The sequence below is a fragment of the Camarhynchus parvulus genome, chromosome 9, assembly GCF_901933205.1.
Source record: "Camarhynchus parvulus chromosome 9, STF_HiC, whole genome shotgun sequence".
NCBI classification, from domain to species: Eukaryota; Metazoa; Chordata; class Aves; order Passeriformes; family Thraupidae; genus Camarhynchus; species Camarhynchus parvulus.
The window spans coordinates 84,034-102,151 of NC_044579.1; the positions used below are offsets into that span (position 1 = coordinate 84,034).

General features: G+C 39.2%; 1 protein-coding gene across 3 annotated transcripts in view; it reads right to left on the minus strand.

Moving 5' to 3' along the window:
* The window catches only part of CP (ceruloplasmin), a 24,308-nt gene extending 6,425 nt beyond the window's left edge, over window positions 1-17,883 (minus strand). Inside the window, exons 1-15 of one of the 3 annotated variants that reach the window (XM_030954149.1) lie at window positions 17,437-17,883; window positions 16,536-16,625; window positions 15,751-15,893; window positions 15,474-15,654; window positions 10,618-10,787; window positions 8,758-9,002; window positions 7,636-7,848; window positions 6,961-7,134; window positions 6,133-6,387; window positions 4,761-4,926; window positions 3,671-3,810; window positions 2,988-3,119; window positions 2,654-2,865; window positions 2,153-2,303; window positions 343-555 (exon numbers count right to left, since the gene is read on the minus strand). In XM_030954149.1, the coding sequence (XP_030810009.1) occupies window positions 343-555; window positions 2,153-2,303; window positions 2,654-2,865; window positions 2,988-3,119; window positions 3,671-3,810; window positions 4,761-4,926; window positions 6,133-6,387; window positions 6,961-7,134; window positions 7,636-7,848; window positions 8,758-9,002; window positions 10,618-10,787; window positions 15,474-15,654; window positions 15,751-15,893; window positions 16,536-16,625; window positions 17,437-17,613 (2,662 nt within the window). In that variant the 5' untranslated portion in view covers window positions 17,614-17,883. Of the gene's footprint in view, window positions 1-342; window positions 556-2,152; window positions 2,304-2,653; window positions 2,866-2,972; window positions 3,120-3,670; window positions 3,811-4,760; window positions 4,927-6,132; window positions 6,388-6,960; window positions 7,135-7,635; window positions 7,849-8,757; window positions 9,003-10,617; window positions 10,788-14,721; window positions 15,068-15,473; window positions 15,655-15,750; window positions 15,894-16,535; window positions 16,626-17,436 lie in introns of those variants that run through there. The other 2 variants (XM_030954150.1, XM_030954151.1) reach the window with 2 other exon arrangements.
* Window positions 17,884-18,118: the final 235 nt, after the last annotated feature.

Sequence of the window (18,118 nt, forward strand, 5' to 3'; positions counted from 1 at the left end):
TAGGGGTCATATAAGAAACAAAAACTTGAGGAAACCGAGACACAGATTATTGCTCATATAAGCAATATCTTCATATAATTATCTCATATAAGCAATGTCCAAAATCTTTGTGCAGCATGGCTACTTGTAGTAATAAAATTCAGCGTACAGAGGAGCTAGGAAAATCAAGGATTTAGCATTAAGAACATATGTCCTTACAGTTTACTGCCCTTCAAACACAACTGTGCACAGTTTTAGTACCAGGATCAATATACCACCTACTTAAAGCTTGTCTCTATGCACAAAGCATTCATAGGTAACAGTTTCTGCATTAGTAACAGGATTTTTAAATAAGACATTTACCTTCAGAGTCAGGCTTCATAATAGCTGTAAGAACTGTATGTGGAAACAGATTTGCTGTATCCCTTCTTGTTCCTTTAGTTACGAATGTGTTTTCTGAGAAGTATATCCCATGGACATCAACTTCTGAACCCAAGCCCATCAAATGCCAGGAAACAGCACTTCCTTTACACATCTCAAGACCAGGCTGATTTCCATACATATAACCATTAATGGCTATAGAAGATTTGAGAAAGCAAAAGCCACCTTGATTAATATACTACTTAATTCTGCAATAGAGATTAACTAATAAACACTTTAGATGTAATGTCATGCCTTAGACTGACAGAAATATCAATGATAAAATACTTTATCACATCAACAAAACTAAGGAATCAATTCAAGCAAAACAACTTTTAAACCCCAGCGTTTAATTTCCAACTGTTTCCCTTTTCAATGTCCACAGCACGTATTGCTACCTTGGTCAACTGGAAATTTCCCTGCTTTCTACTTGTCATGTATACAGGGTGCATAAAGGATCCTGTTTTATACCCTGCAACACCCTCCAGCTGTACAGTGGAGGCAATCAGGAGGGTTTTTTCATTTGAGTTACTAACCCTTTCTAGATAGTCCTTTGCAAAACTTTCAAATCCTGGGCTTCTCAGGTACTACTGAATGCTCAGCACCAAGAGTCTGTAAACAGGAATGGCCTGAGGGGAATTTTTTTCAAATGCATAAAACAAATATGCTTAAAGATTAGGACTTACTGGCAAGGTTAGGGCCTGAAGGTAAAAAAGTCTTTTTCCTGTGAAACACATTTCTGCAGTACTAAAACACAATCAGTGTGAAACTCAGTTCTGCCCTATTAAAGAAGCAAAGAGCCATTCTGAGGCAAAGTCTAGCTGGCAGACGGAGGGAAGGGATCCCTGCCCTCTGCTCAGCACTGCTGAGGCCACACCTGCAGGGCTGTGTTGAGTTCTGGGCTTCCCGGTTTGGAAGACATGAACACATTGGAGAGAGGGCAACAAAGGGCCACAAGGACGATGAAGGGACAAGAAACCATCTCTTCCCACAGGGAAAGGCTGAGGGAGATGTGATGACCCTTCAGCCTGAAGAAGGGGCAGCTTGGGGGATCTCACCCACCTGTACAAACACCTTCAGGGAGTGTGCCAAGAGGATGGAGCCAGGCTCTTCCCAGTGGTACCCAGTAATAGGGACAGAAGCCCTGCTGACACTAACAGACACCAAATGACACACAGGAGATGCCCTCCAAAGGTCAGGAAACACAGTGAGGCTGACCAAGCACTGGCAGAGGCTGCCCAGAGAGATGGTGGAGTCTCCATCCTTGAAGGTATTCAAAAGTCATCAGGACATGATCTTGGGCAAGTGGCTCTGGGTGGCCCTACTTGAGCAGGGTGTTGGACCAGGTGATCTCCAGAGGTCCCATTCAGCCTCAATTTCTCTGTAACTCTGTGAAAAACCTCCTTTCAACTGCACCATCTGCAAAGCAGAGGTCAGTCTTGTCTTGCTGACTGGTTGCACTCATAGTGTTGCATACAGGCTGAAGACTTAATTCTTCCTTCTATCTGCTCGAAGTGGTACATAACCATGCTAAATCCTCAACTGTCATGCAACACCTTGAACAGCTGCCATTATACTTTAAACTACCACATTTGGTTGAAACTGAATTGCACTGAAATGTTTGGGGTTTTTTCCCACTGGAAAGGAATGAAAGGTGTCTGCACTATACAGCTTTCCTGCCTCAAACATGAAACCATTAAAGTAAAAACCTCACTGCAGAAATTAATATTTCACTAACTTATCATTTTCTTACAGTGCATTTTGTTAGACTCTTGGAAGTCTTCATCATCTTTGTCAATTTTATCAGGACTTAGTGTAAACATCAAAATATTATCATCCAAATACCAGCTCAGATTCTCATCAAATACTGTGGCAAGTAGAAAAAACTCCATGTTCACATTTTTCTGTTGAGAAGAAATAGTAGAAGGGAAAACACAAATGAATGAACAGAAAATGTCGTGGGGAAAAATCCTATGTTGTAATAATTTATGAGTACAAGTCACAAAAATAGAGTAAACGCATACATTGATACTGCGTTCTGATAATCTCAAAGCTCTGTAATTACTGTATCTGGTAACTAAGTGACTGTCTATATGGAGCCATATTGAAAACCAACCCCACTTTCTTCATGTTGTTTATTCCCCTTAGGACATTGGTGAAACTGTAATGTGGAGACGACATGGTGCAGTCTGAGAAGAGAAAGCAGATTCAGCTGTGGCAATGCAAATGTTTCCAGTTTTCTTCTTTGACTGACCTGTTTCCCAGAAGAAAGAAGAGCTCCTTTCCTGCACACTAGGAGAGGACCCACAAGGCCAGAACTGGTGTCTCTAACTGCATCCACAGCTGAGTAATAAAGCCAGGTTAAGCAGTCTGGATCTTGCTCTGTGGGACCCACATCTTCTGGCACATCCCATTCATATGTAAATGTGGTGCCAGGACTCACATGAGAGGCTGGAGATTCCGTACCTATTACAGAAATCAGCATTGGGAATTATGCCAAGTACACATTCTTTCTTTTCTCACCTGCAACACATGGGCAGGTGAGACAGTGAGTGCTCAGATGCTGCAGCAGCCCATGGGCGGCTCACCGGCGCCGAAGCGCGCCCCGGCCCCACTCCTGCGGTAGCTCACGCCGTGGGGCTGGATGCTGAACGGGCGTCTGGCGTTGTTCCGGAAGGTCACCCTGATGCGCTCACCCACTTCAGCCCTGATCACAGGTCCTGGAAAAGTGTACACGGTCTAATTATGGGATATTTCTATCAAATGGTCACCCTGAATTTATGGCATTCAATGGCTGGGTCCTTTTTCCCTTGCACGAGGAATGCCCCTCGGCCTCTGTGGCCACAGACCAGGTCCCTGGCACGTGGCCTGAATCACACGACTGCCCAGCAGCAACCAATTCCAGTTCACTTGGAGGCCCAGTGACTTTCAGGACAGTTCCTTCCCTTTGGAAAGCGATTTACAGACATTAGCACCAACCCATGCCAGGAGCAGCAAGGTTATCAATAGAACTAGATCTGCCTAGCCTGGCCTTGTAATTAAGAGCCTGACCTTTGGAGACCATGGCATGCTCCTACAGGGAAGCTGGGTACCATGGCAGTGTTGCGTCAAGAACTTTACACTCTGGGGGAAATCACAGGCACTAGTGACTGCCGGAGGCAGGGAGAGCTAAGGGCTTCTCCTTGGAGGTGGGAGCACTGCTTACTAACCAGTGGAAGTGACTGTTTACTCTCATAAATCTTTGACACAAAAAAATTTTAGACTTTCTTACCTAGGAGTCCAAGGTGTGCTTCCTCTGCAAGCCTTTTTTTATGTTCAGTGAAAGAACCATCTGTATATTCTTTGTAAATTGCTTTTTTGTAGGAGCCACCAATTCTTGTCTCACTTTGTTCAAAAAAGATGTGAGATTCACTGTGTAAAAGAAATTGCAATAGATGCAAACACGTCAAGTCAAAATGCTCAGTTGTAAAAAAGCAGTCAGACCTCAACTCTGTTTTCAGAGCTATGGCATGCTGAGTTGGTCTTTTGGATTTCTTTTCAGTGGTATGGTCACACACTTATATGCAGTGACTTAGAAGATGTGTAGGAATCCATTATCCTTCACTAACTTCTCATTAAGAAAAAGCCTCTGTGCTGAGCTGCCCGTACAAAGCCAGTCTGCTTAGAGACTCATTAATGATGATTTCTAGTCAACGTTTCATAATCTTGAACTTACTCTTCTTTTAATTAGAAGTTACAAAAATTCAACAGGAGCAGATATGAACACCAAGAATATGTAACATCTGTATAAAAAGTGAGAAGATTCAGTCGACACTTCTACTCTTTAAGAAAGGACCTTTCAATGTTTTCCAAGTGCTATTCAAACATTGAGCTGTGCCTCATTGCTTGTGGAAGAGCAAGCAGATGAAAAACTTGAGGAATCAATGTATTCAGTGTATCCAGGTTGTAAATATGCAAACACAGTGTAAAGGGCAAAGCTATGTCATGCAATCTGTTCTACATGAGATGCTGTTAGCATGAGTTTCATCATCGAAGGCAATGGTCATGATCTCCTGCTTTGTTCCCTAACTCAGGATAATCAACCATCTTGAATAATCAGGAGTCACAGCCTATATATGACATAATAATTCATCTTAATCACAGTGAAACAACTAACATAGCAGCAAAATTTAAGGTAAGATTACAGGGAAAACAAACAACCTAATTTGGTCTGATATATATTCTAGCACTAATATTTAAGCACAGATGAGGACAATGAGCAATTATGCTTAAAAGTCAGTTCTGCCATATGCTTACCTTATTTAGCATGATTAAATCAATTCTTCTTGGAAAATAAAACTTCTTTAATTAGAGGCATTTACCTGTCCACAATTAATTCTTGTCCTGTAAAAAGATTCATTGCAGATGGGCCATAATTCCAGATGATCTCTTCAGCAGCAAGGAAGTACTGTCTTATCTTTGTACTCTCACTGTGACCTGGTGTGGATTTCTTACAATCTTCTACTTTAAAAAGGGCCTGCATACCACCTGGGAAAAAAAGAGGTAGAGAAACTTAGGGAGAAGGAACTGCATTTTGTTTTCTCTTTCCCTGCGTCCAACAGCTCTTCTGTTCCCTGGACAATTCCCACACCACTGATGGATGTGCAAATCACAAAATGGAAGATAAATGCTATAAAAGAAGGTGTGCCAGCTGAGCTAGGATATAGAAACACAGCTGTGGTATCCACAGCAGGCAGACAGGCGTGGCAACGGGCATTCTGCTTGTAAAGCTGCCACTGGCATGGCAAAGAGGATTAGGGTAGCGTGGACACAGTGCTGTCCATGAACCATTCAGCCAAGGTCAGAGGTTATCAGACTGACCATCCTCTATCTAAATATAATCAACAACTTACTTGTGGAACTCCCAAGTCTGCATCTTAAGGGAAGCAGTTAGCAAATCTGCTTGCTGGAGACACAAATAATATGGCGAAGAGAGCCCTTTTACAGCTATAAATCAGGCCAGTTTTTAGGGTTTAAGTCTTGGCCAGAATGCCTCAGCCATATCAGGATATTGCTTGATCTGATAAAGCTTGGAACCTCTGTGTCATTGAATCTGTAGGTTACACACTTTTTATTTTGGAGTTTTCAGATCTTGGAGAATGATTTTCAGTCCTGTGTTCTTTCCCACTTCTGTGATAAATCACTTTGCTCACAGGAATATAGATAATTCAAAAGCCTGGAATTAGCTTCTAAGTATTTAATATGGCTATTAAAACTGAAAATACAGGACAATACAGAGAAGCGAAAAGAACATCTCTGCTTATTCATGAATGCGCTTTCCAGAACATGTATTTGTCAGAAGGCATGTTAGCCTGCCTGTTCTGTGCCCCTTTTCAAAGATGAAACGAGCCCTAACTTTTTTGTTGGCGAACAGAAAATTGTGGTTAGTTATCTCCAGCAGGGGGCAAACATCACGCCGGTTTTTTGCCCAACGGCGAGGCTTGCAAAAATGCAGTTGGGCTAAGTGCTGCCAGCTGATGATGATGTCCATTAGGGAAAAGAATCCCTTGATTCCCATGGATACAGGCTCAAACCCATCTAATGCACTTGTGGGCATTTCAATTACTCTGAGATTTTTTTTACCTAGAGGAGAATATTGCCTGGCATATCACCAGGTCAAGAGCCCTGCAAAAGTGACTCAGTAAACTCTTAACTTAAGGTAAAAAATTCTGATCACTGAAACTTGTACTGTACCTTCAATGTGGTCATTCACTTGGCAGCTGAGCAGCCATTCCCCAGGGCTCCTTGGTACCATGACAGCATCAATGAATGTGGCTGGGAAGAGGCTGATGGTGTCAACTCGATGATGCCTTTCTATTAAAGTCTGTCCATGAAAGTAGGCTGAATGGATATCAGCTTCATTACCCATGCCAAAAAGATGCCATTTTATCTTATCTTCCACACACATTGTGAGGTTTGGGAGGTATCCATACATGTATCCATTGATTGCTAAAATAAATGTTATTTATTACAGTTAACTTCACAGACCTTAGGATGTTTTCTTCAAATGCAGGTATCATACAACCATTGCTCTATTCTTCAAAATAGAAAGAGCTTCAAAAGAAAGCTCCACACTTTTGAAAATCAGTGCCAGTACCAGACACATGCTTCCTCTACATAGCTATGATTCTGGAATACATGCCAGAGCCAGAGGTATCTTATTTGTCTACACTAACAGTAAGAACTGTTTTTCTAAACTATGAACTATAGTACAGAGCTCAGGACTAAGAAACAGAGCAAAGTAACACAACTCTGTTTAGACTGCCTGGGAAAATTACACTGGCAAAGAGCTTCCTGGCCCCTAAGAATTTTATATCACAACTCCAAAGATTTGATTGTACAATACTTGCCATCACTTTCAAATTTTAAAATTTTTATTTAAAAGAATCTGTCTTAATCCTCTAAGAAATATTCCTGATTAAAAAAAAAAAAATCCTACCATTCATCTTTAAAAGAGACAAGACAGAAAAATATTACTTCACGAGATCAGTGACAAGCAACATTGATATAATGTTCTCTCACAGTGCATTTTATTGCTTTCCTGGAAGTCCTCATCATCTTTGTCCACTTTGGAAGGCTCAAAACAGTATGTTCTGATATTGTCCTCTAGGTACCAACTGAGATTTTCATCCACCACAGAAAACATAAGGATAAATTCAGCATCAAAGTGTCGATCAGTGTCCGTATTCATTGTACCTGAAAAACAAAGGGGTATATTCAAAATCTTGGTAACTAACATTAATATTCTTGTCAGTTTTAACTCTAGTCTCAGTAGGGCTGGACCCTGTTTACTTCATGTTTTGACACTTTCCTTGAGCATGATTTTATACATAAAGTTATAGACACACTTAAAAAAATCCCTTCTGATAGATTCTATAAAATTACTGAGAATAAATATTGCGTGTTAATTTCTTTCTTATATTAGTATTTACAATTCCTTACACATTGCTAGCATAGCACATCTCACTCATATGGATTTGTAAACAAAGCATTCTGCAAATTATATTCACTCTCATACACAAAATCAGACTACTTCCTACACTACTGAAGGGAGCTGATTGAGAAGACCAAAAGCAGTTATTTCAAAATCAATTGTAATCTTCTTCTCTTCCAGGAAATTATTTCACTGTTATTTATCAATAATAATTACCAATCACCTTGCATATACATTTATTTACCCATTTATTTATGGTTTACCTTTCCTGCAAATTATTAAAGGCCCAACAAGCCCTGAGGCAACATCTCTGGGAGCATCTATGTGGGAGTGGTAAGCCCTGGTTATGCAGTCTGCATCTGCTTTAGCTGGACCTTGATCTTCTGTCACGTCCCATGTGTAAGTGTACTGGCCTCCAGGCTGGACAGCATCATCTCGCTTTTGCAAATCTTTGGTGGTGTCAGGATAAAAAGCACCTGAAGAATTCCACACAGTCAACATTAGCACAACACATTCACAACAGGGTGCTAGGATAGCACCTGCCATACTGGAAGTTGATTACATGCTGCAGCAAAATTGACTGAACATCTGAATACAGGTTAAAAACCCACAACTTTTAAATCAGATGAGTAGATGCTTTCTTTCTCTTTAGGAATCTTTTCATTGGCTTCTGAAGTCCATAGGAGTACTTCAATTAATGGCCCATTAAAGCTAGTCCTTAATTTATTTGGAGGAGACTACGTGCTTCTTGTAAAAAAGATAATAATTCAGATATTTGTAAAACATTTGTTAAGTATTAATCTTGGAAACTGTTCTAAAACACTGCATATGCTCTGAAGGAATATAGGTGTTGCTGGAATGATAGCAACAGAAAAAATTCTGAAAAGTGTACGTACTGCTACATTGATCCGACAGAGTGTGTCACATGCTAGTTGTAGTGAAAACAAATTACTAAGCAGTATCTGTTTAACCATTTTTAAAAATTCTTGTGTATCTTATATACCATATACATAAATTTAGTGTTAAGAATTTGGAGCAGTACATTATTATTGTTAACAATGTCTTCCACACAGCATCAAATTTTTATATATCCTCCATACCTGTATCTCTTATATACCTTTATAGTCTCATTTTGGTTGAAACACAAGTATTCTTATTTCAGGTAAAATGTTGATCTAAAATTGCCTCCTTCACAAATTCCACTTTTGGCTTTGTATTTTACTCTTGAAAAATTATCAAACTCAGCTCCTATTTTTATTTGATTGTGTCCTAATTTAAATCTCTTTTTACTTGACCAGTCTTCTCTCTGATGGAAGAATACCACTTACACTCAAAGGGACGATTAACTTTTGATAAATTCTGGTCTGGAATGGAATCAAGCTTACCTTCATTTTCTTTTGTATATCTTACACCATGGGGATGCAGCGTGTAGTTTCTGGAAGCAAAGTTTTTCAAGTGAATAGTAATGGAATCTCCAACTTCTCCCTTAATTATGGGACCTAAAAAACCCAGCCAGGAAGGTTTTTCAACTATCACATCATACAAATGATTAGTATATTGAATGTAGATAGCCTTCTTGTAAGTGTTTCCTATCCTGTGTGGTCCTCTTTTCAGAAAGACTTCAGCCTGCCTGTAAAGAAAATACATAAATGCATCTGTCATGTGGTTTTTAATTAATAGTCTCAAATAAAGACCAGGTCTCTGCAGCACTGTGCACAACTACATGCAAGCCTTGCAGTGAAATAAGTTAATACTGCCCAAAAATGCAAAGCATTTTCTACAAGATGGAGTATTGCTTGAGCATATGGGGAAGGAATTGTAGGTGCCTTGGCAAGCACAGGTCAGAAGTGTAATTAAAATGCCAGTCCAGAGCTCCACTTGGAGAGAAAAGGCTCAGTTACTATAACTCTGAGTACATGAGGCTCTTGAGCTGCAACCTAAATCGAACATGTATGGTACGGCTCTTCTTGGACCATTTAAACAGCTGCCATTTAGTTGTAGAGTGTTCCTTCTGCACTGTGTTTTTCCCTGCCCCTATAAACATCAATCTCTACGCAAGCACATCTTCAAAAAGCGTCCAGGAGGAGAAGGGGAATCAGAGAAGCTGAAACTGAAAAGTACAATACAAGGGACTGGCTCCATTGCAGGCATACAACCACTGCAAACCTGAAATGAATGTAGCATGCAGCATGTCACCACAGACCAGGGGAAAGCAGTGAAAGTGCAGAGAACAGCAGTGGCTTGTTGTATTACAACACAGCTCTGCGATTCTCAGACAGGATGCCCTGTTTCCATCCCCAGTCAGAATTACTAGCCTGCTGAATCCCTGGCAGTGTTTTACAGCTCACAAAGTTTGTGAGTGGAAAAAATGAAAAGCTAACTGCTTCATCTCACACCTGATTGCATGGCAGGTTATGGCTGAGGCTCTCACTAAAGGAAGCAAACCACAGGAAATCTTGTAATCCCTCATCCACAGACTAAATGAGAACTGCATTTTTGAGATTTTGGACTTTTTAATTTCTGATTTCTCTCATCATTGTTTTTGCTTTGATACAGTCCTATATAATTTTTAAGGCACTGAAAAAAGAGAAGAAAGGAACAGTTTTCCTCTCTCAAATATTTTCCTGATGCGTTTTATATCTGGATTTTCTTTATTGATTATTCAGACGTCCTCCTTCCCCCCTCCTCACCCTACGTATCTTCAGCCTGCTTACTGCTCTCACTCTACACAGGACCCTCTTTGCCTTGTAATGAGCTACCCAGCTCCCCCACTGTGGGTGGAAGTACCCAGCTGTCTTTCTGCACCAGTGAAAACCATCCCTGCTGACAGTGAATAACTAAAAAAACCCCTGTGCTCAGTAGGTAAGTTTTAAATTCATAATTTGTTTTTAAATTTTTCAGTTCTGCATTTTAAAACCAAAAACCATCTCTTCAGCACTAGCACCTTAGACATTCAAAATTAAACACCATTAGATATTCAGGGTCTTATTCTAAACTCTACTTAGTAAATATTTCATTACAACAAATTCAGACTCTACTGCATATTCCAGTGCTTTGAATTAGCAGAACATTGGAATGCAATTCTCAAGCAAGCCAGGAAAAAAAAATCAAAATTCCCATATATGTTTGACAGAAAATCCACTGACACCAAGACTCATTTCACTGCCTTCACCAGGTTTTCAGTGCAGCCCTGGTGTCTAAACCAGATGAAGTTGTAAAATAGAACTCAACTCTGCTTTACTTACTCTTCTTCTGCAAAAAGCTGCCCAGAGATAGCATTGGCATTGCCAGGTGCGTAGTTCCAGACAGTCTCTCTAATGCCAATATAGTACTCCCGGTTCACTGCCCCAACACGGCAACAGCAAGAAACCAGCAAGCAGATTAGGAGAAATAGCTTCATTTTGCATTCATGGACCTTGAGGAAAACATGAAATAAAAACACTGGATGGACACATGCAATTTACTTTTATATGTTCCTATCTCTCCTACTCCCCATATCCTTACCTCCTCCTCCCTGCTCCTGTTTGCTTTTGTGGAAACAATAAAAACAATTGCACAATGTCTCTGTGTGTCAAGAGCAAACAAAAGATTCTGGTAACTTCATCAGTTCAGAAAAGCAAAGAAACTTTTTCTATTTCTGCCAATCTACAATCACACAAAATAGCATTCAGATTGTTGTAGAGTGCAAATCTTGTCACTGAATTGAAAGCAGATTTAAATGGATTTACAGATTTGGGAATTCTTTAAAAATGTCATCTGTGCTCTGAGCACTGACACAATTATACTCATTCTAAACTAAAATTACAATTTTCCATTGTATGGCAACTTATTAAATTATCTGTAATAAGCAGGATATTCTTAGCAGCTATTCTAATACTGGGCAGAAAAATTATGATTATTTTGGATAGAAGACTAAGATTCAGAATATAACTAAAATAGAGCAGTTTTCCTTTAATGACATAAAAATCTAAGTCTTGTTCACCAGGACTATGGTATAAGATAATTCACAAATTTTAATCACTATTCCTATCAGTCACTGTGAGAATATTTAATTTCTTCATATTTCTACACATCTGGATTAAATGAAGGATTCTACTTCTCTCTAAATGACAAAGCCAAAGCTGAGATTTTGAAATCTGCCCGAATCTATGATGAAATTCTGGAGTTTCACAGGCTGATGTCACATGATCAAAATTATTTCTGTGGGGATTTTTTTTCCTTTTGCCACAGATGAAGATAAGTAGAGCAGTGTAAAGATCAGCCTATTGGGGTTGTAAATACCCCATTTGTAAATTAAGTGAGGTAAAAACGAGAAAGCTTTTACCTCCTATTAAAATACTTTAAGTCAGAGTCATTCCTTCATAAATAAGTTGTTCATGCGTATGTAGGTTTTTGATATATTTTTGTTCAGATTTCCATTTGATTGAGGAAGAGAAAAAACAACATCAGCAATACCCTTGAAATCTCCACATTTATTTGAGGGTAAAAGTATATGCTTTACTTTGCCTTACACCTTCGAATATTCTAAATTACTCTTCCTTGATTTCCAAAAGAACTGAATGGGTTTTTTAATGTAAAAATATAACAAAAACTTCTGACAATATTTTCCACTCCTGCTTTTAATCGCACCTCCCCCAAACTTTCAGATTATCTGTATGCCTAAACACACTCCTCTTATCTTTTTCTTAAGGAGCTCAAAAGTACCTCAGTTTCTGAAGTCTTATCTTCAGAAGGTGTCTGAAAAGCAGGAACTTCTCTCAGGACCTAAATAAAAATACCCTATTTAATTGGTTAAATTATGGGTCTGCAGTTTGGTGTCATTAATACCCCTTAATTGTTTTAAACCATAGTACCTAATTTCTCATATTGAGGATGCTGAAATACTCAGACTGTTTTTGAAATCCCCAAAATTGCATTGAAAAGATAAAGCAAATATGTTACTTCCAAAATGTTCCTTGAAAGAAAAGAATAAATAAACCCCCAAATGGAATATTCTGACAAAAAGTCACATATATATTCATATTCATAAGATATGCATATCATACATATATATATCATTCACAAGATCACACAGCAAGGCTGAATTGAACCCCCACCATTTCACAATTCTCACATTTGAATGATGTGTGTCTGTTGCCTGCTGCCCATGCTGCTTCTCTGGTTGCCTGTAAACCTCTGCAGTTAAACACCATTTAAAGAGCTGGTGCAGCTTCATTTTTCCTCTGCTGCTCTATGTGGAAAACCCCTCTATCCATAATGGGAACAACCAGGAAACTGTAGTTTTGCAAGAGTCACTTTTACCTACACAGGTATTAATATACCCTAAAATGCAAAGGTATGGGTGGGGCTCCACAGTATTTTACTACAAAACTGAAAGTCTACTGTGATTTCCACCTACAGTCTTCTAATGAATGGCATTACTGTCCCAGACACAGAATCCTGATACTCTGGCAAAATGCACTGGCTGTGGGGGACAAATAATGCTTGAACTCCTGCTGCAGATTCTGCAATAATTCCTCTCTGCCAGGAGTTCATAAACTCATATCCGCAGCTTTCTTCCTCCTGTGCCTGGGGTGTTTTACACGGGGATTTCAGCAGTTCATGTCCAGGAACTCTTGCGCAAGGAAGGGTTTCTCCACATTTCAACATGGTGCAAGCCTTGTTCCGACCCTGAGGGCCACTTCTCCCTGTTGTTGAGTGAGGTCTGTGTTCTGCAGCTGGACAGTCACATTGCCCCAAACACCACCATCAGGATCATTGGTTATGTCTAGATTTCGAGGCAGTTAATTAAAATTCTTTGCAGGAATCTTGGTTCTGCTACCAGAGACAGCTCATAGCACCACTTTTTAAAGATGATATACTTAGGATTGAATCAGGACTTAAATTGATTAGATCAAGGTTAACTTTGCCTTACATCCAAAAGGCCTGTGTGAAACTGGCTGTTAAATTTGGAAATACAGCCCGCTGTTAGCCTTTAGTATTCTTAACAATTTCAAATCAATAAATTGCATCTTTAAAAGCAGAACCACCAAGTTGCAGTTGAGGCTGGTTATGGTAATGGAGATGCCAGATTCTGGAAATTAAGGGTTGCAGGATCAGGAAGCCAAACAAGAACTACATTATGTGTCTCTTTATTTAATTTAAACCCCAAAATTAAGAGATGTCTGTGATAGAGTGGAAATGTAAATTCACCAGGCACAATCACACAAAAAATGATAAAGACAGATCCAGACTTTGTAGGCAAAAAATCAGCAAGATTCTCTGAGATGTTTGGTGGGAGTACAGGTTGCTTTTTAAGTTTTCTTTCTTTTCCTTCTGTCCACAAATCCATAAAAATGCAGGATTATAATTTAAGATAAATTATAATTATATTTAAGTCTAGAGAAAAACAAGTGTGCAATATGAAGGCAAAAACTCAACATTGTCTTGAAACAGAACTAAATGACTGATATATTCTAATTTTTTCTAAATAATTTACCCAAAGCTGACACTTATTGTATGGTTTGCATGTCTAACAGTGTTTAGTATTTGATGACAATGTACCTGAGTTGCACTAGTTCTGATGTAATAGGCATACATGCATTATTGCAAGTCTGAAGTACATATTTCTCTTTCCTCTAAGTGTTCAGAGGAAAAAGCTAAAAAAAAACCAAAACCACGAGTGCTAAATACAGTCAAATGCTGGCCATGCAACTGCAAATGAGCCAGGTGTCCACTTCATCGTGAATCCCTGAATTTTCACTGAGAATGAAAAAATAATTCTCTGAGAAAGTAAAAATTCCTTTTAGCTGCTAATTTAAAACAGGTTATTCTTTTTCATTGGATCATCATTGTCAAGAATGTTAGCCTTTCATTGTAGCAAGGTCAGGATACTTGGAAGAATATTAATAAGCTAGCACTGGGTGCTCACAAGGCTCCCTCATATGTTCCCTGGAGTCAAATCATACTTGACTGAAAGAAAAAAAATTTCCTCTAAGTGTAAAGTGAAAAGAAACCCAGTGCAGCTATTGACATGTACCAATTAGCAGAGCTGAGTTCAGACTTGTGTCTCTAATATGTCAATCAGGCCCAGGTGCCTTTTTTACCACAGAAAGACTTGACAGACTTTTTTCAGTAATTGCTTTTTGCAGTTACAAACGTCTAAGGTGGAAGGACAAGGGTAGGCTCTGCCCACCTCCTTCCGTGATTGCCATCATGGTCTGTCTGTAACTAAAATTCATTCATTTAGAAATCATGGCTTCACTCAGTGCACTAACAACCCCTCTTGATGTACTGGGCTTTGAACCAGGCCCTTTTGAAACCACAAATAGTCATATGGTCTAAGCAATGACAAAGGAGTACAAAAGCAGTTCTACAGCGGCTTACTAAGAAAAAACAATAAGGTGATTTCAATACAAAAGCAGTTCCATTATATTAAAATATCCCTACTGTCACAACAACTTGGAGGGTAAAAAAATTAGGTGTCCCTGCCAGGCGCAACAGGACCGGTGAAGAAAAATGTAGATGTCAGACAGTTCAAATAGACTTCATCCAAAACATAGAAGTTTGACGGACAGAGATTTAAGACAAGCGTATCATTTTTCTTTGTAGCACTCAAATCTATCGCTATGGATTATGGACAGGCCATTTCTCTCTTTTTCTGGGCATGGGGGAGAAGCAGCCACAATTTCCTTGCCATTTTCAGAGAATCCCAGCCTGCAAGTAAAAAAAAAAAAAGTGCTAATCTTTCGTATCATTGCTGTGAAAGCCACACGTTTGTAAGAATGTCTGTCAATTGAATGTTAGAACAAAGGTGTTCAGCAACCTCTGCTGACATAATAGAAATGGACTTGGCAACCGTGTTAATTTCCTAAACACTTTTGTTTCTTCTCAGTCCTAGTGTAAAAGGTCAGAGTGAGCAGCCACCAGCCTCTGTATACCACAAGAAATTAGTGGATGAATCAAAACAAACAAATGTATTATCAGTACATATTCTCTGGAAAAAATATGCTGTAGCATAGAGAATGCATAAATCAAAAGGGTAGGTCTCCAGCTGAGAGAAATTGCTGAAGCTACAGTGACAAGGAGATGCTGAATAAATAAACCTCAGATGTTTTGTTACCTGCACAAAGACAGAATAGGTCCCACAGAGTGTTCGTTTCAACTCAGCAGCTACTTTGAGAATACAGATGATCAACTGCAGCCCGCTGAGTGCTATCAAAATCGAGAGTAAAATAATATTCCACTCCACTATGTTAGGAGGTTCTGTGCACTTAGACCAAGCAGGGTAGTCTGTGAGGTACCTATTAGAGAAAGACCAGACTGAAGTAAGAAGAATGTTTCTGACTACTGATTTGGTAAACAATTTCTTCCAGAAGAGTTACACCAATGTTTCTTACCCCCCAGCAGTGTCTTTGAAAATATAATTCCATCCACTTGATGAATTGCAGGAAGGGCCTTGAATCAAATGCAGGGTAAAAATGATGCAACTGTATCCCGAGAAAGCAATTCCAAGCAGGGCTAGCACAATAGAAATAAAACTCTGAAGTAAAGAGAGAGAGAGAAGTATTACCTTGTGGGGATAGTGTCAACAGCAAATATGATCATTCAGTCTGTCTAGCTACTTCCTTGGGGCTGAATTTCACATTTGATTTTCCCAGTCTTCAAAACTCAGAAAGAAAAATAGCAGGTAAAGAATACACATACAAAATAAAGATTAAGACAGAGTTTAAGATAGTTCTACAACTATAAGTTATATATTAATTGTGTGGGGTTTTTAAACTTGCGTTTTTGTAAAGTTGTTTCCCAAAATACCAGAGGAATGCAGCTGTGTATTAAAATTGTCTGCATCCCAGACAGAGTGTATTGAGTAATTTCTGAAAAAAAACACTTCCAAATAATACAGGCAAAGGGATGAAGCTATTTAGCTGGTGTGCTTCATTCTATGTTCTTATTTTATTTTACAAGGATTTGGGGGAATGTGTGTCTAATTTTCTTTAATCCTGTTTATGCTTCATATGAAAGAAGCTACACTTTCTGTGACCTTGCAACCCAATTTAGAATCTTCTGTGAAAGGAAGTGAAAACAGAGCAGTGGAGAGGGCAGCAGGATGTGCCGGAGCAGGAGCAGGAAGGCATTGGAAACAAATACTAATGTGATGCACAGAAATAAAACACAGACTCACCCTGTAGGTTTTGTTACAGCTCTCACTCTGGCAGCATCGATAGAAGACACTACACTCCAGTGTTATTAGAATTACTGCCAAAAGAAGGATCTGTAAGAGAACATCATAAGGTCAGTGAGATAACTGCAGATACTAAGCCAAAGTCTCCTTCACCTTTGGAAGGCAGGGACTGCATCTCTTCTGCTGTCTTGATATTTTAAAGCTGATCCATAGGACAGCACAATTACTCAAGGCATACATGGAACTGGAGCGGTTTTAGTAGGCTGCTGGTGTACTTGTGTCTTGTACTTGAAAGACAAAGAGTACAGCCTCTACCATCACAGGAAAGTGCTATGACCTTGGCCACAGCTACACCAGTGAAGCCGAAACTATAAAACCAAGGTCACAAACAAAAGAATCAATATGAGCGAAAAGAAGGATATTTTATTGATACAAACACATCAGTTCAACACCTTCTTGCTGACACAGGCACACAAATCAGAGTACTGCCTTCCTTACCAACACATTCACTCTAGTAACACAAACTTTTGATTACATTCACCTGGACTTTCATTTGTCTTTCAAGTTCATTTGGGTAAAAGAGCTCTAATTCAACCTCCACAGGTGATTAAATCAACATACTGTTTGCCTCCATAATGCAAACATAAATTTCATATAAACAAAAAGACAGCAGAAAAAAAACCCCAACACACTCTGCAATATCATTTGCACTTAATAACATACATAACTTGTCATTCAGTATACCATTTTTTTTCAGTTTGATTGAGTTTTCTGCCTGCAGTGGTTTTTGTTGAAGAAATCCATATGCTCTTTTTTAAAAACAATTACATTACTGAAGAGTAATCCAATATTATTTGCAGTAGAATGCAATTCATTAAAAATTCACAGACTGAGCACTTACCATGACACCTGAGAAACAGATGCCTTCAAAATACCACTCATGGTTGGGGAGCTGGTAACTGGCAGCAGGCAGAGCTTTCCCGTTTGGAAAGTATAGGAGGATGTTCACAACAATACTCCAAAGTGCAAGAGGTACCAGCAGGCAACTCAAACAGTTTCCGCATGTCTCCAAAGCCATCTCTCAAGAACTCTGGAAGTTTCCTTCTTCTAAGTTAATAAAAGTTTACAAGACCTTCAATATAAGAAATATTTTGACCTCCCCAGCTTGATTCAGTATGTCATATTCACAGGAACCAGTGACTGGGGTGTGATTCCAGGAACAGAAGAGCTTAACAGTTAGCAGAACAACAGATGAATATCACTGTGTAAACTGACTGTCCTGCGTTAAACACGGCTTTATGTAGTCATTTCCCTTTTAAAAGATCCTCCTTTGTGATCTTCCAAATGAAATATGTCTAGGAGTCAGACTCAGGAAGGAACTTCAAAGCTCTCATTTCCTAGCGACTGCTCAAAAATCTCCTCCTCCCCACAACACAAACTGCAACATAGCTTGTGACAGAAGCAAGGCTTTTCAACCTTACTGCAGCATAGGGAAGGGGGCTGTAGGAAGATAAATATGCCCAATCTCTGTACAGAAGACCACGCTTTGCCTTATACTACAGAGATTTATTAAGAGAACCCTA